The sequence below is a fragment of the Crocodylus siamensis genome, chromosome 4, assembly GCF_052110815.1.
Source record: "Crocodylus siamensis isolate JL-2025a chromosome 4, ASM5211081v1, whole genome shotgun sequence".
Taxonomy (NCBI): domain Eukaryota; kingdom Metazoa; phylum Chordata; order Crocodylia; family Crocodylidae; genus Crocodylus; species Crocodylus siamensis.
The window spans coordinates 1,373,245-1,397,734 of NC_143398.1; the positions used below are offsets into that span (position 1 = coordinate 1,373,245).

At 58.0% G+C, this 24,490-nt stretch overlaps 1 protein-coding gene across 1 annotated transcript in view; it reads right to left on the reverse strand.

Moving 5' to 3' along the window:
* The window catches only part of SND1 (staphylococcal nuclease and tudor domain containing 1), a 231,867-nt gene that overhangs the window by 152,163 nt on the left and 55,214 nt on the right, over positions 1–24,490 (reverse strand). The window contains exon 10 of the mRNA XM_090041370.1: positions 22,936–23,049. Coding sequence (XP_089897496.1) covers positions 22,936–23,049 — 114 coding nt within the window. The remainder of the gene's footprint in view (positions 1–22,935; positions 23,050–24,490) is intronic.

Consider the following 24,490-nt stretch of genomic DNA (forward strand, 5'->3'; position numbering starts at 1 on the left):
GGGCGGCTGATTTCTAAAGCAAAGTTTGGGCGAGTGAAACCTATGCACCTTCTGGACTCGTCTCTCTGCTCCATTTGCAAACCTAAAGCACACGGGCCAGGAGGTGCATGACCCCCCACCCCAGGCACAGAGTGAAAAGCCACCAACTGGGAAGTGCAAAGCAAACGAAGGTTTCCAGATCGGTCCCCAAGGATGGGTATAGGCATTTAAGAGACGTCTCCTTTTAATATTGCCCCTGCTCCAACCCTTTATGCCCCAAGTCCTGAGCCTCAGCCCCCTAACCACTTTCTGGACTCTCTCCAACCTGTCTACATGCTTTCTGTAGTAGGAGGCCCAAAACTGGACACAGGACTCCAGATGTGGCCTCCCCATCTGAAGAGGAAAGAATCACTGCCCTCAATCTGCTGGCAATGCTCCTGCCCATGCACCCCACGATGCCGTTAGCCTTCTCTGCAACAAGGGTGCACTGCTTTGCAACAAGTTCACTGCTTCTCACTAAACACAGAGAGTAAAAACGTGGGGGCAAGAGGCCACCCTGTCTAGCAAACTGGGTGAGACATCAGGAGCACAAAGCCCCACCCTACACCCCCAGCAAGCAGTGCTGAGCAGTCATCCAAAAACTCAGCTTGTTCAATAAAGGTGGATTTTAAACGTCAGCAGAAAGCTGGAACGGCACCTGGTAACAGAGACAGCAGGGATCGAAGACCGCTGGGTCCCGTGTTAGCACGGCAGACGGCGGTGCAAGACAGCAACAGAGGGTACGTGCACGTGGGGTCGCAGAGAAAGACTCTGGGGAGAATCACAGGCAAAAGGGTGAGTGGGGGGCTGGAGCCAGCTTCAATGCATCCTGGCTGCCTCTCCCAGCTGGAATCCACCAGGGCACTCGGGTCCCCTGCCCCTCTCGACCATGGAGCACACGAAACCAGCCCCTGCAGCGAGCAGTTTGCTCCTGCTCTTCTCACATCAGCACTTCCTTCCCCAACTCATTTCTCCTCCTTCCTCTCCTTTTCACCTTCACTTAATAAGAGAAGCTGACTTAAACAGCCCAGACAGGCCCTTTCACCATGCTGCCGTGAGCCAGCCACTGGGGAGGCAGCTAATAGCACGTCCCCAAAATACCCTGCAGCTGGCACATGCTTGCCAGGTCCTGGGCATGGCCAACAAGACGTGGGGGGAAACCGGAGGTCGGGGCAGTGACGGAGATGGAGCTGGTTCTCTGTCCCCTTTGAGCACATATGTTGAAGGCAGCAGGATCAAGGCTGCACAGCCCCGGCCCATCTCCATCACAGTCTTCCCCGCTCCCCGACTGCCATTTTTAATGCCATTTCAGCGGCCGGTACACTAGAAGGGAAAGTGTGATGGAATGCTACTGAAGCCCCAGCCTTGGTACCCTGCACACTAAAACACTTCCCCTTCTCCTGGATCTTGAGCCCATGACCCCAAATACTGCAGGATCCACGCCGAGGTCACATGGATGGGGTCAGGGCCCACAGGGCCTGCATTGCAATGGCAATGAGCAATGCGGCCAGGGCTAAGCCCAGCCCCAAAACTAACGAGGTGCAGCTCCGACCCCTTGATGCCGCGGTGCAGCCCGGAAGAAATCAGGCGATCTCTGTGCAGCACGGACACAGACGGTTGTTTGTAGATACCCAGCGCTGGCAACGCTTTGCCCCGGCCTGCCGTGCTGCCCGGGCCGGGGGCCGTCTGGAGGCCCATACTGCTCCCCCCCACCCCCAAGCCAGATGCAGCTTCTTTGCCTTTGTTTGGGTGGGTACTTAGCATGCGGAGCACATTCCCCTCCAGATTATACCAGCTTTAAAATAGGTCAGATCTCGGGCCGCCTTCTCCTTGACAGGAGCCTGCTAAGTATTCCGGCAGAGGCAGCAGACTTCGCTGCACAAGACACTGGAGGGGGGTTTATAAAAGGAAACTCCGATGGTTTCTGACCTGGCAGAGCGGGTTCGGAGCAAGAGCTGAGCGGCCTCCGGAAAGCCGAGACCCTGCCGGGCTCCAAGCAGCCTGGTGCAGGCACCAGAATGTGCCTGTTCGCGGAGGCTGCAGAGAAACAGGATGATAGGCGAGCTGAACCATGGGGCTTTTGGCTACCGCAGCTGGGCTCCATCGCTGCTCTGAGCCGCGCGGGACCTCCTCTCACACAACTGAGTCCTTCCAGGGACCCCAGCCCTGTCCATGTGGAGAGTGGGCCTCTTGCTCCATTACAGACCTTCCAGCACCCACGGCAAAGACCCCCACCCATGCAGATGCAATGCCTCTGCTCTACATCTCCCAGACAGGGACCCCTGCACCCGACCCGCGTCACCCAAGCCTCGGTTACAGAGCCCTTTAAAGCCCCTGCCCGGAGACGGGGCATCTCCCTGGCCCAGTCCTTGCAGAGCTCATCACCTCCAGAAGCGCTTCCAGCAGAGCCCACGCTGCCAGCTCCACTCTTCCTTAGGGTTTGGGGGACACCTCCAAGCCAGTCCGGGCTGACAGGTCCCCACCGCTTTCCCCCGCAGGGGGTCCGGCTGCAGCATCTTCACTGCGGGCAGCGTGGAGTCACCTTAGCAGGGATGCTGGCCTCTCTTACAAGCCACAAGCAGGTCAGGCTCAAGCTCTCCTTACCAAGCAGCACAGAGGTAAGCTGGGCACAGGAGCAGGCAAGGCAGAGAGGCCCTTTTAGCACATCCTCCGGCGTCTGGCAACTAAAGAGAGTCTCGTAAACTGGTGCTAATTGCACGAGGAATATTCCCAGTTGGAGGCAGGCACACTGAAGAAGACTGCGCCCCCAGCACAGACTACATTGGGCAGGGAGGGGGTTGCACACAATGGACCAGGGATGTGGAATTGAAGCAGGAACTGAACTGGAGTTTGCCACCGAGGGGCCAGGCTGGGATGGTCCCACGGCAGCAGCAGCAGCAGCTCCTAGCCCTTTGCACAGATCTGACACCTCCGCACTGCTGCACAGCCGAGGAATAAGAGCCGCGCGCTGGCCCACAACTGGACACGAGGTTTTGGTGCCCTGCCCAAGGCAGCTACAGGCACAGGGACGGTTCTCGGACAGCAGCGTGGCTCTCTGGCATCCCCGGCCGGAGGACAGCTGTGCACCCACAGCAGGGCTGCACAGATGCGTGGCACATGGCAGACCAGGGACTGGACAGGGAGCAGAAGCAGGTGAGACAAGGAGCAGAAAGCAGGGCAGGGAGCAAAAAAGTCAAGCAGCAGATGAGGCAGGGACCAGAGCAGCAGATCAGACAGAAAGCATAGGGCAGCGAACAGCAGACCAGGCAGGGAGCACAGGGTGGGGGAGCAGAAAGCAGAGCAGCACATCAGGCTGCTCAAGCGGCTTCTGTGAAGCAAGTGGCAGACCGGAAGCAGGACAGGCAGGGAGCAGAAAGCAGAGCTGGCAAAGAGCATGGGGAAAGGAGCAAAAAAGCATAGCAGCAGATTGGGATCCCCTAAGCAGCATGGGGCAGATTTGACCTGGAGCAAAAAGCAGAGCAGCAGATCAGGCTGCCCAAGCAGCCTCTGTGAAGCACGTGGCAGACTGGGGACGGGACAGGACAGGCAGGGGAACTGGCTCTTCTGCAAGCGCAGGGAGCTGCTGCTACTGTACAAGACGCCTTGTCCTGCAGGAGACGCTTGCAACGAAGGGCTCCGAGACCTTGCTGAACCAGTAAGCAAAGGTCCACAGGGCAGCATCGCCCAGAGACACCTGGGCAACCTCAGAGCATCAACACCTCGGCTAAGCAGCTCCACTCTGAGGGGCACAAATCCTGCTAACAATTTCTAACCCCAAAAAGAAAAGACCAGGAAGGTCTTACCCCTGCACTCAGGCTCAGCCCCACGCTGCACTGGGGGCAGGAAGGGATTTCCGCCCCTGTTCAAACGGGTCTAGACTGGGGGGGTTTGCCTCCCTCTACAGGGGGTATGGTCCTCTTTCCTGAATATCTCGAGCATCTTAAAATTCCTGCCAGTCCTTGCAGCAGAGCATCAGCACAGCCCCCTGCTTTCCCTGGGGCAGATTAGGGTGTTACGGGTCCCCTGCCCAATTGTGGCACGAGACAGTTGTGTGGTTTTAAGAACAGGCTAGAAACTCCCTTATCTGAGGGGGGTTCAGGCAGGGCTGATCCTGCCTCAGGAAGGGGGCTGGACAGGATGCGACTTCTGGAGGTCCCTGCCAGCCCTGTTTTATAGTTTCATAGTTTCTAGGGTCAGAAGGGACCTGAGCAGATCATCTAGTCCGACACCCTGCCGTGTCGTTCTCTCCGACAACGAACCTCCACCACACACTGCACGGGGCAGAAGTTCCCTGCCCGGCACGCTGGCATGCACCAGTGTAACCCTCCATGCCGGGATGCCCCAGCAAGGTCATTCCAAGATACAGCCTCAGCTGGCTGCGCCCACCCCAAACAGGGCGGAGATGGCCCCAAAGGGGCTGGTTGACATAGGCAGGCAGATGCTGCCAAGGTGCCAGGAAGTAGACACGAGGGCCAAAGACCATCAGCCCATGTCCCAGTAATACTTTCCGGCATGCACTCTGCTACCTCTAGGCACACCATGCCCCCGCGCGCCCCTACAGCCCCTGCCAGCCCTAGGGGTATGAGAGCCGGGGACAGAGCACGGCTGAGCTCATCGGCTGCAGATGCCCAAATCGGAGGGAACAAAGAGGCTCTTGATATTACCACCTGGAGCAGCTGGCTGCACAAGACAGCCCTGCTGCACAGGCAGCCAGATGGCACCGACTTCGAAGCATCTTGCGCCGCTAGGATCCAAGCCTGCCAGACCCCACGTTGGCCTCCGTCTCCCACCTTGCTTTGAGTGCAGATGCTAACGGGGAAGGGCCAAAGGGTTGGCACGCAGGCAGCCGAGATGAAACGAGCCCTGGCTCCACGGCGGGGTCCATCCTTGCATGCTTCTAAGCCCAGCCCTTGCTGGAGGTGCTCCCCATCGACTGGGGCAAGCACAGCGTCCAGGCTGTGATCTGCAACATCTATCGTAGGGAGCACAGGAGAGGGATGCTCCTGGCTTTGTAGGGATGCACAAGGCCCCTTTAGTCTATCCCCACGCTCCCTGTTCAAGGGTTGGGCTCCCCATGCCGAGTCTCGCAGCTACTCCTGCTGCACTCTCGGACCACCTTCCAGATTTGCCCCCTTGGCATCACCCAGCAGGAAGGCACCATGGAGGTTCAACCAGGGCAAGTACAAAAAGTCCTGCACTTAGGACAGAGCACTCCCATGAAAAGGACCGGGGGGGTGGGGAGGAGACACGACAGGGAACAAGAAGCTGAACAGGAGCCAGCAGTGTATCCTCGTTGCCAAGAAGGCGATCGGCATCCTGGGCTGCGCTGGTAGAAGCGTTTCCAGCAGATTGAGGGCAGCGATTCTTCCCGCCTATTCAGCACTGGGGAGGCCGCATCTGGAGTCCTGTGTCCAGATGTGGGCCCCCCATTATAGAAAGGATGTGGCAAATTGGAGAGTCCAACAGAGGGCAATGAAAGCGGTTGGGGGCAGGAGCATAGGATTTGTGAGGATAGGCTGAGGAATCCAGGCTAATTTAGCCTGGAGAAGAGAAGACCAAGGGGGGACTGAATAGCAGCCTCCACCTCCCTGCAGGGGGGCTGCAAGGGGGCTGGAGCTGGGCTGGTCTCAGTGGGGGGCAGATACAGAGCAAGGAGCAATGGGCTCACATTGCAGCAAGGGAAGTTGAGGTTAGACATCATCAGGAAAACCTGGTCCTTAGGAATGCTGTGAAGCACCAGAACAGGTTACCCAGAGAGGTGGACTCTCCATCCTGGGAGGTGTTTAAGGCCCAGGTGGACAAAGCCTTGGCTGGGATGATGTAGTTGGGGCTGGCCCTGCCTTTGAGCAGGGGGCTGGACTAGATGTGACCTCCCGAGGTCCCTTCCCACCCTATGACGCCCATTAAAGAGAAAGGAGCCGTTCACATAGAAATACAAAACCTGCAAAGGGACCAGCTCACAAGCCAGCAGCATCACGGGCTTATTAAGCTGGCTCCTGGCAGCACGAGGCGGCGAGACACCGATGCTGCAGTTCAGCGATATGGCAGACTCATCACCATTACCCTTTAATTTTGTGCAATTTAACCATCAAGGCAAGAGGCGCATTAGCTTCCCAAATGAGCCCAGGGGTCAGCGCTTCACTGCCAGACCAGCGCTTTAGAGCAACCCAACCGACTGGCTTCAACATATCATGTGTGAAACCTGCCCGCCTGGGCGCACGGGGCTGACAGTACCGGGGAGAGGTTACCTGCCCGTCACTGGCACTTTGTTCCTTCCGAACAAAAGGCAGCAGCTCAGAAAGGGCTCGTTCCATAAGGGCTCGCAGTGACAGCTCCTCCGCACAAAGGGAGCGCAGCTCTGTGCGAGGGAAGCATGTTATCGCCACAAACACCGGCAGCAACACACGCCAGGGCCATCCTCCGAGCGTCAGGGTGACGGGAGACAACACAGCACAAGGCCGCGGCACCGCGGGAGATGCAGAGAGACTTGCTGCCATTGGGCAACAGGACACAAAAAGCTTAGTACAGTTTCCGAGGCAGATGTTCGAAGCGGAGGATTCCCCTCCCCGCTGGAGACAGCAGCCCTGGTACTTCCAGATGTGAAGCAACAGCTGCCAAGGGTTGCTCTGCTGTGGGGATAACCCAGGTCTCTGGGCTGTGCTGGGTGCCCCCCACTCTCTTTCTGCTCCATGCGTCAGGGGGTTTTAAGCTTCCCCCAGAGGCGCCGGGTGCTGCAGCCCAGTCTGGGGAACGAGGCTGGGCTGCGCCAATTCTCCTGCTCGCACCGACCCCGCAGGGTCCTGGCTGGAGGGTCTCAGGTTCAGCCCCGCGCTGCACTGGGGCAGGAAGGGATTTGCCCCCCACTCAGACTGGTTGCACTGGGGGGGTTTTGCCTTCCTCTGCAGCGGGGGCACAGCCATGGCCTGGGCTGTCTGCAGCATCCATGACCCCCCCCCCCCCCCCAGCAGCAGGATGTTGGCAGCCACAGCCCCCCTGTATCCCAGGAGCAGGGGGATGATGTGGCAGGAAGCCACCTTTGTTTCTCCCCAAAATCTCTGTGCTGTGACCATTTGACTAGGCTGGGCCCAGCAGAGGAGACGCACCTTTTCCCTCTCTCTTTAGGGAACCTGAGCTGGCTCCAGTCCTGAGGGAGGGGGGACCTGCTCCCTCTGCCTGCGGGACTGGTATCGGCTACCTGGGTGAGGGGCTTCTACCTGGGGGGCTGGAGTCTGCCCGGCAACTAGTGATGTATTTCAAATTGGTGGGCCGACAGCCAACCGGAGCTGGCCTCCACTGGACCAGGTGAACAAGGTCACAGGGGCTGTATGAGGTAAGACTGCCCAGGAGGAGGGGGCAGCAGCCATGCGGGGACTCGGACGTAGAGAGGAGCCTGACCATCTGAAACGGGCTCTCTCCCCCATAGCTCAGGAGCTGGGAACGGCCTGCCTCCAGAGGGGATCTCCACCAGCCTCAGGATGACACTTGTGAGTAAGCTACTCGAGATCTGATAGATATCTAGCTGGCAGTAACTCAGATGCATGAGCAAAAGGCTGCCTCAGCCAGACTGCTTTGCTCGATGGGATTTCTATGATATTGCTCTATCTTGTACCTTATTTTCACCCTACCCCTGTAATCAATAAAGTCCTCCTTTGTGACCGGTGTTAGGAGGCTTCTTGGGGGGGTCTAAATTATGCCTAAGAGACCCCTTAGGTCACAGACCTAAGGGATACTTTCCTTTTTGGCCCCCGATTTGGGGAAGTGCTCCAAGCGCCTGTACTGGGTCAAGTACCCGTAGGACGTTAGGCCTGTGTTTCCCCGAGGACACAGGACTGAGATAGTCCCCTCTCGGGGTGGTGGCAGCTACATTACCCCCAGGCTAGCGACTGTGCTCCAGGAAGGGGGTCAGCCAGATGTGAGGCGCCCCAGGGAGGCACTCGGAGCCTGGCAGGTGGTCGGGCGCAGGGAGGTGGGGGGGCTCAACGCAGGAGCGCCCCCTACTGGCCCACCACAGATGCGTCGGGGCAACTGTGCTGTGCAGCCCCGAGGTTGGATATGGGGTTTGTCTGAGCTCGTCCTGCCTCAAACTGGATGCGACCCCGCAGCTCCCTGCCAACACCACGGCTCTCAGAGACTATGAAAGGCCCTTCCCTGGAAGGTGGTGCTTTCCATGCCTGCTGCAGTGACATTTCCCACCTTCCAGCTGGGCCGGCAGAGCCCAGGACACCACGCGGGGCGAAGGCAGGGAGGTGGGAATTCCCACTGCTCCGGGCTACTGCATTCATCTCTTCCCTTATGCACTTCAACGCACTTCCCCACATCCTAGGAAGCGATGCCAATCACCGCATCCCCTCCAAGAGCTGCAAACCACTTTGTGGCTACTCCCCATCCCCCTCCAGGCCAGGTATTAATATGCATCCATCAGCTGCCAGCTCAGGCATGCGGAGGTTAAGCAAACACAATCCAAGGTTGCCGGTTGTGCCACTGTCAGAAGCATCCCTGCTCAGACCAGCCCGTCGGCAGCTCTCAATCCTCCCTCTCAGATGAAGGGCTCCTGAAGATGCTGGCATCCAGCAGCACTCAGCAGAGCAAAAACAGAGTAAAAGGGACCATCTATCTACCTTGGCAGCTATGCCAAGCACTGATCTCTTCAGGCGCGTAAGTGAAAAACTTCCCTCAAAAATAAACGCTACAGCCGAAGTCCCAGCGTGAGGCCCCAGTAGCAGGACTCCCATGTTTTCATCTGGTCTCTGATCAACTCGCCCAAGAGGCAGCTTTGCCTTCTGCTATGTCAGGTTGCTCTGAATCCCATACAAAACTCTTACAGGAAGGTTCAAAAGCAGAGCTGGCGTCTAACGCGGCCTCTCGCGCATGCTGGGAGGATTGCCCCGTAGCACAGTGCTTGGATGCTACACAGGAGATCCCAGGAGAATGCCAACAGAAGCCAGACGAAGCAGGGAGGGGGCCAGCTGAGAGGAAACCAGCTGTTTCCTCCCCGATTTCTCTTTGGCATGTCAAAGTGCATTTAGATTGCAATCTCCTTGGGGCAGGGCCCGCGCACGCCTGCCTTCTAGTCTCTAAATCGCTGCTTGAGAAGCGACGACTGCTCTACCACAGACTAGGGCGAGAGCCCCAGTATAGATGCCCGAGCCCCGGCTCTGCTGGACGGCAGCACCTCAACGCATCAGCAGCAAGAGCACCTTGCCGAGGCAGGCCGCAAAGCTGCATGTCAGCTCCATTCGGCAGCCCCGGGAAGCAGGTGCAGGAAGGTTAAGACGGACTCGCCCCAGATCACAGCAGCGAGTCAGCAAAAGGAAGGGGAACGAGGGGGCTGAGACCAGCAAACCCACCGGCATGGCTGAGGCGGGGAATTCTGACCTTCGGCACCCAGGAGAAAGCACGTGGCCTCTTCGCCTTGCCCCCAGCCCTGCTGTCAGTCTCCACCAGGGTCTTGGAGGTCACCAGCCACAATCCTGCATCTAATGATTGCCTCCGTTCCCAGATGGCCGAGGTTTGCGGGGGGAGGAAGGAAGGAAGGGAGCCGGGAACGGTGGGGAGTTGTGCAAGCTAATCACTTCTACACTAGAAAAAGCATTCTACCCCCAGGGCTACAAACAGGTTGTAAGAACATGCTGACTTCATAAGCCTGCTTCTGAAAGCTGTTCCAGCTCCTATTAAATATTGATCGGGTGCCTCTTTTGTGCCATCGCTTTTCGGCTTCGGCCTTCCCCACAAACACGTCCCCCCCCACCCCTGCCTACAGTTACAGCACATCAGCATTTGGTGTTTTTCCCTGGCGCGGCCAGCAAGCCGTTCCGTACCAAGAGGCACAGATGAGTTACGGCAATCCTTGCAGCTGTAATTTAGCGACGACGAGACACTGATGAGTTCATGGCTTTGTTTCTCATTAATCTTTTATTGCTCCCAGTTCCGTGCGCCTTTGTACTACAACCCCACTCTGCAAATAGGGAAACAAGATCCCTTGCGTGCATGCACGCACACGTGCACTTGCACACACAGGCAGGTAGTCCGAGCCTGGCTCGCTACACGCCTGCAGCCAGAAAAAAAAAAAAAAAAAAAGCACTACTCCAGCATCTGTCCCACACCAGACCCCAAGGTTATGGCAACACTAGACATCACCTCTGCTCCAAAAATCTGGGCTAAAGCATTCAGACAGTGAAGGACACGCATGATTTTATCTAGGTTAGTGGTTCTCGGTGTTTTCAGACTCTGATTAGACTCCACACGCTCATGAAATGCCAGCTCTTAGCTGTCACTCTTTTTGACTATGGAAAAATAATAGAGCCGTTTTTCCTGTCGCACAGATCTCAGACGGATCGGCGCAGGGCAGAATGCTGATGACACCATGGCTTCCCATTGGAAGTCTCTGGGTTTATTAGCATAGGTGTTAGCATACCAAAAATAGTGCCCACGCGGCATGGCACCCTTGAAAGGATCTCGCAGCATACCATGGTGCCCGTGCACCTCGGCTGAGAATCACTCAGGGAGTAAATGAACTGCTTTACCCAAGATCACGGGGGGGTCTGACTCACCCGGAAACTGAACACGCATCCCCTCCTTTCTTCCTTCCTAAGAAGGATGGGAATACCAAAAGCAGCCCAGAAGGTATTAACCAGAGATGCTGCACCTCCACCCCTGGGTTAGCTAGCAGAACGGCTTGCCTAGGGAAGCCGCGGTGCCCCCAACACTTGGGTCACGAGGGATTTTAGGGGACCTCCCTGCCCTGGAAGCAGCAGATGCAAGTGGCACTTGGCATCTCTTGGGTTGAAGCTCCCTGGGCAGGGACCACGCGGGGTGGAGGCGCAGGGAGCTGGCTGCATGGAGGCACCAAGCACTGTCCTCTGTAAAGCAGCAGAAACAGAAAGACAAGTTCTGGAGACAGGCTTCCAACTTAATTACAGCCTGCGACGATCCCCTGCCTCCCCCGTACGCTGCTCCCTGATCCAGCATGAAAGCCTCAGCCCGGAGGTCTGTCAGCCACGCCAAAGGCTGGGCTTTCAGGGAGCAAGCTAATGAGCCTCTGTCTGTCAGGCTGGTGGATCCGGCACTTGCTCGGTTTTCACAGCCCACAAAACCCCCCTTCAAAAGGCAGTGCTCGTGGCAGCTCTGCTCGAGATCACCGGGGCCGAGTCCGATAAAGGAGCTGGCTTTTCCCCGCGAGGAAGACGGTACAGAACTGCCATCGTCTCATTAAAGAGACAGGAGGGAGCGAGGTAAAAACGCAGCATCAAAACCCTGCCGGAGAGCTGAGCAACTAACCAAAGGGAAGTGAAGCAGAGCCCTGCAGAGCCGGGGGCGCGGGGCACTTGGCTGCAGCCGGCGAGAAGAGAGCACGCGGCTGCGCGAGCCCAGACTGCGCGCACACGCCAGCCTTTCCAGGGCCGGGATTCCCCGGCGCGCAAGATGCGTCTGACAAGAGCCAGAGGAGGCCGAAGTGCGCGGCACACGGAGCATTCGTGGCAAGGCCACAACCAGAGCAAGGAGGCCGGGCAGGAAGAGAGCAGCAAGGCCTGGGCCCGGCAGGAAGGCGAGCAGGAAAGACACCAAGCAGACTCCAGGCATAAATCGAAGCCAACCCCGGATGCCGTCGTCACCGTCAACTGGAGACAGGTTGGACGCACCAGGCTGTGGGAACCCTCCGATCCGTTATCTGGTGCATCTAACGAGTCTCGGCTCCGACTTGCCATCTGCCTCTTAATCACCATGATTTGTACTGTCACCTAAATGGCTCCCGCTGGCTTTGTAAAACAAAGAGATGCGCTCCCCTTGCAAGTCCACCCTCCCAACAGCCGGCTCCAGGCTCCTGGATTGTAACCAAGGACAGCCACATAAGCCATGCACCCCACTTGGTCTGGGAAACTCTCCTTGGCCCCCATTCCGGGTTCAGAGAAGCAGAAGCCTCGGGTAACATCACAGCCAAGGACAGCAAAGGCGCTGCAGGAACAAGAGGGACGCGATGCCCATCAGTACAGGAGAGGTTGCACGCTCGCAGGGCACGTTTGCACCGAAGTGGAATCCTTCGGCAAGGAAACCTTGGACCCTGGCACCGAGCCCGGGCCTGTCCCACTTCAATTAGGACTGGAAGTGAAGCCACATGGCAGGGACGAGCCCCCCCCAGGTGCGGAGGTGGAATCGGGGCTTTCCCCAGCAGCTGCCGCAGTGCCTAACGAAGGCGTGCGGCAGAGAATTGATCCCGGGATGCTGTTAACAAGACCTACTTGCAGTAACAAGTATTGTTAACTGTCATCTCGCCCAAGGAGAGAGGCTTGTTTCCAGAGGTAAATTGCTTGTAATTGTTAGAGCCGGGCGCTGTTGGATCCCTTGCGCCTGGCTCAGGTTGGCACCGAGACGGGGCCCGCATCCACGGGCTCTGTGCTGCACGGGGAGAGCAGCACCAGCTAACACTGGTGCAGCACAACCAGCCCCCGGACAAGCTGACCTGCACAGAGGCCCAGCAGCTGATTTTACCATGACCTAAACGCCATGTGTGTCCCCCCCAAGCAGCAGCCCCATTGCACAGGTCTCTGTAGCCCATATACGCAGCACTCGCATGCGTTCCTTCCCAGCTGCAGCCACCACCATCAGTCAGCCGGAGGGCGCCAGCAGCTGTGGGACCTCTCACCGGTGGGCACATCATCACGGCCACCCCCACGGCTTTGGCTTCCCTTGCCAGGAGGCTGCACACCTAGTGTAGGAGGGGCAGGCCGCAGCCACCCCCGCTCCACAGCATCAACAGCGCGCTGGCAAGAAGAGGCAGGTGGATTTTTTTTTTTAGGAAGGGAAAAAAAAAACAAAAAAAAAAAAAAACCACACAACAGAAGAGCTTCTAGCAGCCCATAAATATCCTCGTAATCAGGCAGTGACAGGGAAGGGAACAGAGAGGAAGTGCCGCAGTTAAATGGGGTTTGGGTAAAATATTACTCTTTCTAAAATTTGCTCAAGTGTGGCAGAGGCTCGACTGGCTGAAACTGTAAAAAATGGCAGGGAGAGACTAATTCCTCTCCAGAGCAGCAGGGGAGGCAGCGCACAGGAGATAAAACCACCCGCGAACGGAGGCGTCTGAAATACCTCTGCGCCCACCTGTCCCTGCACGGCTCCGGGGAAGCTCGCCCTGGCTCCAAATCCCGCTCCTTTCTCCTGTTTTCCAGCAAAAGCAGCCAGGGAAAGCCAGGAGCAGGATGCAAAGCTCACCCTAGACCAGGGGTTTTCAGCCTGTGGTCGGGAGGGTTCACAGACCATCCAAAGGGATCTGCGAAAGATGGTATGCGATCCAAAGTCAGCAAGCAAATGCCCACACGTACAACTCTTTTTACTGGCCTCCAAGCGAAAACGGCTGTCCTAGTAGACAACAACACATGCATGACATGACCAGACAAGGTATTTGATACAGAGCCCAGCGGGATGGAGATGCCAGCACTGCTGGGACCACATGTTGGTGGCAAATGTCATGTGAGGTGGTGCGCGGAGCAGAGCTCCACTCCACGTCCAAGCACAACGCAGTGGCCCCTGCATCAGCTTCAGGTGGTCTTGGGTCCCTTCTTCTTGCCGGGGCAGACGTGAGCATGCAGCGCTGCCTGGCTTGGTAGGTTGCACAGGTGCTTCCACAGGGCTGCCCTCCCCAGCTTGCAAACAGGACACTGCTCTCCGAAGGCAGGTCGCTGCCATCCTTACTTGGCACTAAGAGGATGAGCGAGGGACGCAGCCTCGGCTGGGCCAATGTAGTTGGGGCTGGCCCTGCTTGGAGCACGAGTTTGGACTAGACGCGACCTCCTGAGGTCCCTTCCCGCCCTCGTCTGCAATTCTGTGAAGACACCAGGGACTATGGGGATTTTGCCTTCCTCTGTAGCAAGGGGTATGACTCCTCTTGGGATCTCAAGTATTTAAACAAAACTCCTGCCTGTCCTTGCAATGGCAGGACACCAGCCACACTCGGGGGCAGGGCAGCATTAACAGGGCAGGCCAGGGGGTTCCTGGTGGCCTGGGCACGGGGCCTGGTAGCTGTGCTTCTTTGAGAAACCAGTTAGACAAACACTTCCCTGGGCTGCTTTCAAACAGGGCTGAGCCTTTCTTGCAGTGGCCGGGACCAGACGTGAGCTCTCGGGGCCCTGCCAGCTTGACTTCGCTCCAGCTCTCCGCTAACACCCAAGAGCCAGCTCCTCCAATGCCACAGAAGCGCCGAACCTTTCAAGAGACCTTGACAACCGAGCCGGCCCATCGACATCGGGTAGAAAAAAAGTAAGCCTCTGCTTTGCCAATAATCCGCAAACTTCACTGTGTTTACTGCTGCAATACTTCCCCTGCTCTGGCAAGGGGGGGAAAAAAATCTCCAACTTGAAGATTTTGAAAAAAAGTAATGGATTTTTTTTTCCCCCCTTCTTTCTCCACCCACCCCCCTTTTCTGTTCCTTAAATCAGGGTCCGTGTGTGTTCAGCTCCTTTCCCCCAGAGTATTACCAATTAAGATATCAATTTAGATAAATTGTGGGATTGGAGCAGGATTTGTATTGCTATTGCATCAATTGAGCAAATGTAGCTTTCTAGCGCATAAAACTGTTAACGAGATGCTATAATTTAGCTGTCCAAAAGGAACAAGCACCTGGAAAAAAAAAAAAGCCGAATTAAAAATCAACTTTCTATGGCGCGCTCGACTGCAGGGAGATAAGCAAGGGGACACTCCGGACCCAGAGATCTCAGCTCTCCAAGCAAGGAGCATGTTCAGGCAGGGACAGGCTTGTGCTGCACGGAGCTGGGATCCACAGCCAAGCCCCAAGCTTCCCGCTCTTTCTCCTGGAGGCCAAGAGGAAGAGAATCGAGCCTGTGCTCCTTGTCCCTGGGACTGGCCTCTGACAGCTCCTGGGAGGGAGGGGTATGACAGGAGAGCAACCCCCCTTTCATTATGCAGCGTGAAGTGTTCATTTGTGTGTCAGCTGGAAGCATCTCTCCCAGGCACAGCCTGCAAGAGACAGAGTCCAAAGTCTGTTTCCAAACTCCAAGGCTGAGCCTTATGCTTGGCACAGGCAGGACTCCTAATTCACCGCGGGCGGGCGGGCGAGAGGATGGAGGCTGTAACAGCGACAAGACCCTGAAACTTAACCCCCAGCCCTCAGGCAAGGGGATGTGCTGGAAGGGCAGACCCCTGCCCACACCAGGGCTGCACCCAGGAAGATGTACGATCCCTGCCTAAAAGGGAAGTCACTGGGTAATAAGATGGGACTGCTGCTCTGTAACCCATATGGCAGCACCTACTCCAAGAGACCATATTGCAGCCCTGATAAGAGATCCTGCAGAGAGGCTGCTCTGATCAGCTTAAACATGTTCTTTGGCTCAAGCTAGCTCCCGGACCATACACGCTCCAGCGGTGACTTGCAGAGGGCAGAGAGCTAGCCCTGCTTCATGCACAAGGGTGTAGAGGGCCAAGACCACCCAACGGAGGGGGGCGGGGGGGGGGTGTCAGAGAGGTCAACGCAGATGAGCACAGCTGTCAACAGCCCAGGACTACGCTACCCCATGCAATCCTGTGGTCTTTGGCAAGCTGCATGCCTTCCACCCCAAAAGGAAGAGGGGTTACTGCAGCCTCCCCCAACTGAGTGCATCGAGTAGTGGGAACAGTCTAAGGCTCGATTTGTATACAATGGAGCTAAGATAAGGACAAGTGCAAAGTCCTGCACTTCGGATGCAACAAAACCCATGCACAGTTGCAGGCTGCGGGCTGACTGGCTGGGCAGCAGCTCTGCAGAGAAGGACCTGGGGGTGACAGTGGCCAATAAGCTGGACAGGAGCCAGCAGTGCAGCCTTGTTGCCAAGAAGGCTACCAACATCCTGGGCTGCATCGGTAGGAGCGCTGCCAGCAGAGCAAGGGCAGTGATTCTTCTCCTCTCTTCAGTACTGGGGAGGCCACATCTGAGTCCTGTGTCCAGCTGTGGGCCCCCACTACAGAAAGGATGTGGACACATTGGACAGAGTTCAGAGGAGAGGAACGAGAATGCTTGTGGGGCTGGAGGACAGGACTGGTGAGGAGAGGCTGAGGGAACTGGGTTGATTTAGTCTGGAGAAGAGAAGACAGAGGGGGATTGAACAGCAGCCTTCACCGCCCTGCAGGGGGGCTGCAAAGAGGATGGAGCTGGGCTGGTCTCAGTGGGGGCAAACGACAGGACAAGGAGCAAAGGGCTCAAGCTGCAGCAAGGGAAGTCAAGGTTGGATATCAGGAAAAACTCTCACAAGGAGGGTGGTGAAGCACTGGAAAAGGTTCCCCAGAGAGGTGGTGGCATCTCCATCCTTGGAGGTTTTTAAGACCCTGGCAGACAAAGCCTTGGCTGGGATAATGCAGTTGGGGCTGGTCCTGCTTGGAGCAGGTGGCTGAACTAGATGCGACCTTCTGAAGTCCCTTCCAACCCTCATTTTCTATGATTCTGTCACTTTAAGAGCAGCTGCTTACATTTAACAACCACTGAAAAAGCTGTAAGCCCTGGCAAATCTGCACAATGGTCCCAGGAGAGCCCCCAAGTCAGGCCTGTACCCAGTGAAGAGCTGTCAGCTCCCAGGATGCAGCCTCTTGTTCCATTTTCCACCAGGAAAGCGCAACCCTGGCTGCATGCTAAGAGAAGGGGACGCATGGAGAAGCAGCTTTCAGAGGCTCTAGTCATGCTCCAGGTGCAGCAGAGGTACTTGGCTCTCGTGAGCAGGGAAACCCAGGACTCCAGGAGAGCAACAGGTGCAATCCACAGTGTTCACAGATGCCCAGAGCCATGGGGCTGAGCCAGCGAGGACCCTGCGGGGTTGGTGCTGGCAGGAGCATTGGCACAGCCCAGCCCCAGCCTGGGCTGCAGCCAGCACCCAGCACCTCTGGGGGGGATTAAAAACACCACACACCTGATGTATGTAGCAGAAAAGGGGGCAGGATTCCCCCCAGCCCCATGCAGCAGCCAGCACAGCACTGCAGCCTGGGAGATCCACACAGCAGAGCACGGGGCATCGCTGCACCCAGATCCTCCTGCCTAGTGCCCATCCATCCTCTCCCCCGACACCTCCAGCGATGCAGTCCCCCCTCCCCGGTGTCTCTCCCGCAGCATCTCAACTCAGAAGCGTCACTCGCCCACCAAGGGCTCGTCATCCCATCACCCCGTGCGCGCTGCATCTGCAAACCTAGCACATGGGGAGCAGGTTGGGGGGGTACGCAAGGTGGGGTGGAGAGACATCTGCCTGCAAACGCGTCATGTTCCTCGACAGAGACGAGCGATAGAGACATTAGCCGCGATCAGTGCTGGCTCTCAGAACTCATTTCGCGCCAAGCGATGAAGGCAGGAGATGAAAGGCTGTAGGATTTTATTACCCTGGATTTTCAGCGTGTCAGTTCCCATCTACTACACCAGGTGCCTAGGGACCAATTTGCCTTCCGCAGGATGGAGATGGATCTCCCCAACAGAGCTCTGCTCGCTAATCGCCAGCTACTGTGTTCCCCCGTCCCCTCCCAAACAAGGGGCAGATGAGCCGTTACCACTGGAGAGCTTCATCCACACTGAGCAGGCTGCATCTCACCCGGCTCAATGCCTGTCCTGGCAACATGGGAGCAGAGCTTCAAAGGCTGCTTTCGGGAAGCTGCAGATAGGAGCCAAGCACAGCAGGTCACCCAGCTACACTAAGAGCCAACCCAAAACTGGAGCAGACCGAGCCCCGAGCCTGCCGCCCCCGCATGCATCCCTTCTCCACATCCACGCGGGGTCGGCATTTGCGTTCGTGCAGCAGGGCCTGCATCTGACCCATGTGCTCCAGGAACGACTGCAGAAAAGAGGTGAATGAGCTGAGCCCTGCAGTTGCACCCCCCTCCCCGCATGCTATCCCCAAAGGCCGGCTGCAGAGAGTCCTCTGGCCACGCTCCTGGGGCTTGCTCTCCCTTGGCTAGCGGAGAGCAGCCAGGGGAATGGCAACCAGGGCCAGGCCAGCGGGCACCCGGCTGCTGCAGGCTCCTGCACGCGCTAGCCAGTCGAGCGTGCACGACGTGGGCGTCCGCGCACACCTGATGCTGCCAGGAGCCTGGTCCTGAATTCCACTCAGGTTCTCGCCCCGAGCCGGTTGCCAGGGAGAAGCCGGAGTCTCATTTCCAGGAGAGAAGCAGGGAGGACGAGGACGAGGACGAGGACGAGGACGGGGAGGGAGGGAGGAGGTGCACCGACAGCCCGGTGGTGGGGCTCAGCGAGGATCTGGATGAGATCCCAACTTATTAAAATGTTGGGTAAACACCCTAGTTATTACATTCCCAGATAATTAAACAAGGCCTGAGCATGGGGAGCGGGGAGCAATCCCAGAAGCCCAAGCAGGGCCGGCCAGTCTGTAGCAAGAGGGATACGGCTCACAGAGGAGCAGATCCCAGAGAGAAAGGGAATGACAGGATGGAGTACAGCTGCGGAAAGAGCAAAAAAAAACGGAGCTAGGAAGATCGGAAAACAAGGGGCTGAATTCAGCCCAGGGGCTCAGCTGGACATGGCAAGGGCCCCTGCAGAGCAGCAAGGTGCTCGGTCTACATCCGCTGGGGGTGGGCAGGGGCAGCAGAGCAGCCAGCCCCCGAACGCCAAGGAAAACAGCCTCCAGGCTCCCAGGGGAAGGGCCGGGAGCCCCATTGCTCGAGGCACTCGAGAACATGGAAATCAAAGCCCTGGAGAAAGCGCTGCAGGGAGGAGTGCTGGCATGGCCCCTGGGACTGGAGGAGCCCAAGCCGGGGTTTCCCACCTCTTCTCGCGATGCATGTCACTCACAGCCCAGGGGAGAGCTTCGAAGTGGGGCTGGCCTCTGCTGGGAGCATACACGAGCTTCTTTCTCCAGGGCGCCGCACTGGCACTGAAACCCACAGCAAGGAACAACACTGGATAACCCAAGCTCACGGCCCCGGGCAGCTGCCCTGGTGGGATGCTAGCAGAGCTGGGAGAAAGGACTTCCCCCAGGTTGGAGCAGGGAAGTGGCAGTGTTGCCATCTGTGGAGGGTTTCCAGAAGAGAGCAGTATGCACTTGTCTGGGGTGTGCAAGGGACAGCGCAGCCAGTAGGCAGCGGTACCAGACAGCTAATCGAGGTCTCTGCTAGCTCTGGGGTCTTTAGACTGCAAAGGGCGAGTGGGCTGCACAGAGCCAGCGAGCTTCCCCCAAACAAGACCCTAAGAAAATGAGGAAAAGGCACTGAAAGGGAAAGCAGGAGTCCCAACAGCTCTGGGCCTCCGGAGGACCCACATGCCGCCCCCAACAAGAAGAACGGTAGAAAACCTAGAGCCGTGGGGCTGGAAGAGAGCTCCAGGGGTCACATCTAGTCCAGCCCCCTGCCTGAGGCAGGATCAGCCCTAAAACTCATACAAGGAAGTTTTTTCACCCCGCATGCAATTACAAGTGTGAGGATCATGGCCACTGGATGCGGTGAGAGCTCAGCCAGATCCACCCAGGGTCTGGACACGGGCTTGGAGGAAAGGGGCACGGGGCGCTCTGGAGCAGGGAGCAAGGGGCACGGCCTCCACACCAGACCGGCCTGGACCGTAAAAGCTGCAAGGGAGAGGAACGGGGGGAAAAAAACCCTGCTCAGACCCAGTCATCTCCTGTCCAGCCTCCGCTCTGCCCGTGTGACACCGGAGACTGGACACGACGGACCCAGGTCTGACCCAGTCCACAGCAGTTCTCACGGTCTTATCCAAACCGTCCCAGACACGTCCATCACCTGAACTCTACACGAACGACCATCGACCCCGACACAACAAGACATCGCACCCGAACCTGGCACAGGGAAAGCCAACATCCTGCTTCTACAAGAGGCTGTCCGTATACGCTCCAGCGCGCGCAGGTCGAGGCCGTGCCCCCACTGCAGAGGAAGGCAAAACCTCTCAGTGCAGCCAGTCTGAGCAGAGGAAAATCCCTTCCTGCCCCAGAGCAGCGTGGGGCTGAGCCCGAGCGCAGGGGCAAGACTCTCCAGCCAGGACCTTGCGGGGCGGGTGCCAGCAGGAGCATTGGCACAGCCCAGCCCCAGCACCAGCCTGGGCTGCAGCACCCAGCACCTCTGGGAGAGGCTTAACAACCCCTTAGGAGTTGTCACAGAAGTAGTCAGCAGGGCACAGGGGCTGCCAAGTGCCGGCACTACCTTGAGGCAACCCAAAGCCGACTTAGTGCCAAACCCTGGCATGGCAGCGAAGCACCCAGCGCCCCGCAGCCTTCGCTGGGCATGTCCCCCTCCCATTACGCAAGCGGCATGCTCGGCTCCCCGCAACACCATGCCACCTGCGGCAGATGCCAAGGAGACAGCAGGAGGAACCGTCTAATCTTAGCCGTTATTCATAATTCAGTGTGTACAAAACACTGCGGCGTTGCAGACGGCAGGAATTTCCAAGCTCCGGTTCCCACAGCAACCCCGGCTCTGCCCTCCCTGCCCATCTGCCCCGTTTGGGAGGCTCTGGGATGCTTTCCTCGGACAGCAGAGCAAGGAGGCCAAAGCAGGAGCCGCTAGCACGGCCCACCGCACTGGCCAGGGCGTGCGCTATGTGCCAGGCCCCCGCTCAGAAGAGAAAGCCACCTTGAATCGCAGCCTCTCTGCGCACCAGCCAAGCCACCACCCCCTTCATGCAGTATTCATGCTACATATTAAAGCTGCCGGCTGGAGGTCCCTTCGGCTAGCAGGGCCGGTTGCCGTGCTCCTTGGAGCCCTTGAAATCCAGGGGCAGATTCTGCGACAAGCAGCCCGTGCCTGCGAAGTTCGCTGACTGCCAGGAGGCTCCGATCACAGCGCGGATGCGACCGCCGCTGCGGCCGCAAGGAAGCATCACACCCGTTTCAACCGGTGAAAGAACAACCCCTTGGTTTTGTGGCCCTCAGAATAGCTCCCCACCCGGTGACAGAGGACAGCACCACCCCCATTTTGCACACAGGGAAACTGAGGCCTGGAATACGCGAGGTGCCCCGGGCTGGAGTCGGAGGCAGAGGTCGAGTCAGAAGCTAAATCAGAGGTGCGCTCACACTCCAGCACAGAAAAGCAGAAAATGAGGGTTGGAAGGGGCCTCAGGAGACCACATCTAGCCCTACCCGCAATGTTTTCATGTTCCTACAATGGTAGGAAAGCAGAGCTGGAAGGGACCAGGCATCTGACCTAGTCCCTTGCTCAAGGCAGGATCAGCCCCGACTAAGCCAGCCCAGGCACGGGTCTGTCCAACCTGGTCTTGAAAACCTCCAAAGATGGAGATCCCACCACCCCTCTAGGTGCCTGCTGCGACCCCTGACCCCACTCAGAGACCAGACGCTCCCCCTCATCTCCAGCCTGTTTCCCCTGCTGCAGCTGGAGGCCGTTGCTCCTGGCTCCGACCCTGCGGCCACAGAGAAACATCCGTCTCCATCCTCCCTGTTATCGCCCTGCAGGGATTTGACGACTGATCAAAACCCCGCTCTGATCCACACCAAACAAAACCTAGTTCTTCCCACCGTAGTTCAGTCTGGCCTCCCAGGCTCCTCTTTCCAACCTGCCCACCCTCTTGAAGAGCAGGGCCCAGAAGTGGGCGCTGGACTCTAGGGGAGGCTTCCCCAGTGCAGAGCAGAGCTGGAGAATCACCGCCTTGGATTTGCAAGCAACACTCCTGTTCATACAACCCAGGAGGCTGCTGGGTTTGCGCTCACGTTGAGCACCATGGGTCAGCACACACGGGTCCAGAAGCAGCTCCCGTCTGCTTGCAGCACGGCTATGAGCAGAGGTCCCTTACCGAGATGTTCGGGCACAGAGCAACTGTCCCTACAGCTCCGGTCCCCAGGTCTTGGACATCACATGCTCCCAGCTTCCGCTCGGACCATGCAGGCTTGTCTTCAGGAGCCTTTAAGCCAGAGGATGAAGGGGTCTATAATGTGACTACAAAAGTCACAGAGGAAGAGGAGGAAGGAGTCTCCAAGACAAACCTGGATTTTCCTCAGCTCCCTGCAGCCCTCCATGCGTGACGCCAGGGGAAGTTTGAAGGCGCCGTTTGTCTGAGGCTGAGAGACCGAGCCCAGAGGACTGGAAGGCGACACTCACTGCTTAAGCCGCCTGCTCCTCCCAAACGCTCAGCTGCGCAGCACTTTCCATTCAGCTCACATTAGCGTGCAGCCGGCTGCATCTGGCCATGCGCCCTGCAACCTGCGGCCACAGGAGGGTCACCAGAGGCCGACACCAGGGCAGGGAGGGAAGCCTCACTGAGGGATGGTCTCCACACTGGGAGGCTGGCCGACACGAAGACTGCATTTTCCCCATATGGGCAACATAGACCCACCAAAGCCCTTTCTCCTGCCCCACTTGGCTCTGAAACCCACCTGCTGCCAGAGGCCTGGGGACAGGAGCCTTATGAGCAGGAAGGAAAGAAAACCAGCAAAGAAGGGAAAACTAAGGTGGGGAGTTAGCATGTTATACGGTCTCCTGCTCTGGATTTCTGCACCTTAAGTACGACCAGACAAACAACTGACTGCAGGGTAAAAGGGGTCTCAAGGCACTGGAAAGCAGATGCTCCCATGTCTCCAGCCAAGGTGAAGGTCATGCAGGGAGCAGCAGGCCTGGGGCAGGTGCCTCTCTCTCCTCCCAGCCCCCACCAGTCCCTCCTGCTCTCTGCACATACAGCCCCTTCTTGGCAGTAACTAAGGCGCAGGGAACTGTAGGCAGAGGTGCCCGGAAGCCTTCCCTGCCTCCGACACGCGCATCCCACACAAGGAGCCGCATCTGCCTCGGGGAAGAGTCGGAGGCTGTACTGCGCAGATGCTCGCCGAGAGGCAGCTGCTGCAGCCACCCCCGGTTCGAACGGCAGAGTCCTGGCACAACAGAGGCCCCGTGACCCGCCGTTACAGCTGCCGACTTCACTACTCGTGGGGGTCGGCCCCTCCCCAAAGTCCACAGGCAGGGACCGTGGTCACCTGCAGACGGACATCCTACCTGAGTGCTTTCACCCTCCAGTCTTGGGGGCCGGATGCTGGAGAGGTGGATGGTTTTGTAGTCTCCCGAGTTCAGCTTCACCACGATGGCGTCCGCGTTGAGCACCTGCATCACCTGGGGACAAAGAAGCAGGGGCAGGTGAGCCTGTACTGAGGGCAACAACTCCAGCATCCCACCCAGCCCCTCCCAGCATGCCTCCCCCCACTTGCACAGCTAACCCAGGCCAGGGGGGTCTCCAGGGCACAGCTCAGGCCTGGGAACATGAAACTGGCTCCCTCCAAGGCGCTGGCAGACCCAGGACCACCGACTGGCAGAAGAGGCCTTGAAGGCAGGTGGCACCACTGGGCAGTGCCTCCCTGCCAGCCCCAAGCAGGTGGCCGTGGGAGTAGCTGGGCTGGACTCAGCCAACATGTACGCCCAGGACACAGGCCTTGCCGCTTCAGATGCCCGGTGACCCCAAGCCATGCATGGAAGGGCACCACGGCTTGATCGCCAGCCAATGGAGCTCCCTCCCTCAGCAGCACAGCCCAAGGGACCAGCGCCAAGCCCAGTGCCAGCACAAGGGTCCCCAGTCAGCAGGCCACGAGGGCACTGAGGACAGCAGAGACCACCCCCCTCCCAGCCCGACTGCGCTGGACCAGCGCTTAAGGCAGGGGACTCTGGACTCCGCAACGGTGCCTTGATCAAGACGCCTGCTGAGACGAGCTTTGGAGAGATGGGGGAGAGAAGGACATGGGCCCTGTTGCAAGGAGCAAGGCAAGGACCGAGGGGCTGCTGACTAGACCCAGCTTCCAGGTGCAGCCCACAAAGCGAATTAGCCGAACGCTCAAGAAACCAAAAAGCACCTCTCCAGCTGCCGCAGACCCAGAAACGTGGTGCTGTTTTAAGCACTTCCAGCCATGTTTAATCCTGTGCAAACATAGCTGAGCTGGTCTGAGTGGGACACAGCACCTGGGTTACTGCCAGCAAGGCTGACACCCTGCTCTGTGGTGTTCGGAGCCCCGGCTCTCTGCACCCTTTACCGCACGAGGAACTAGCATTTTTATTCTTGCCTTTAAGCAACAAGCCACCCAGCTGCTTGTGGCCCAAGGGCAGGCGAAGCTTTGCCATCCTGCCTTGGACCCTTCCCGCGAGCAGCCGGAGCCCAAGCAGCAACACCAGGCCCTGGTGGGGAAACGGGAGAGGAGTAAAGAAGGAACAGACTCTGGCCCCTGGCTCTTGCTCCTGCAAGCGCATGTGTCGGCAGCGCGTGCTTAGTCAGAGGGATAACAGGATTACGCAAATCCAAATTAAAACAGACACCAAGAGTTGCGTCTGCTCCTTTTGGCAGAGAACACCCCTCGGGGGCTTCGTTACCCTTGGCCTCAGCCTCCTCTGGGCCCTGGTTTTGCAGACAAAACCCAATCGCTCTAGAGCTGCTTGCGTGCTAAGGGCAGAGTAATCCAATCTCATGCTTCGGGGCATAATTGTGGTGGCGGGGGTCAGAAAGGGATCCCAGGCTCCCTGGAGCCAGGCAGCCTGCGGATGGGGTTCTGCCTTCCTCCAAAACCCCCGG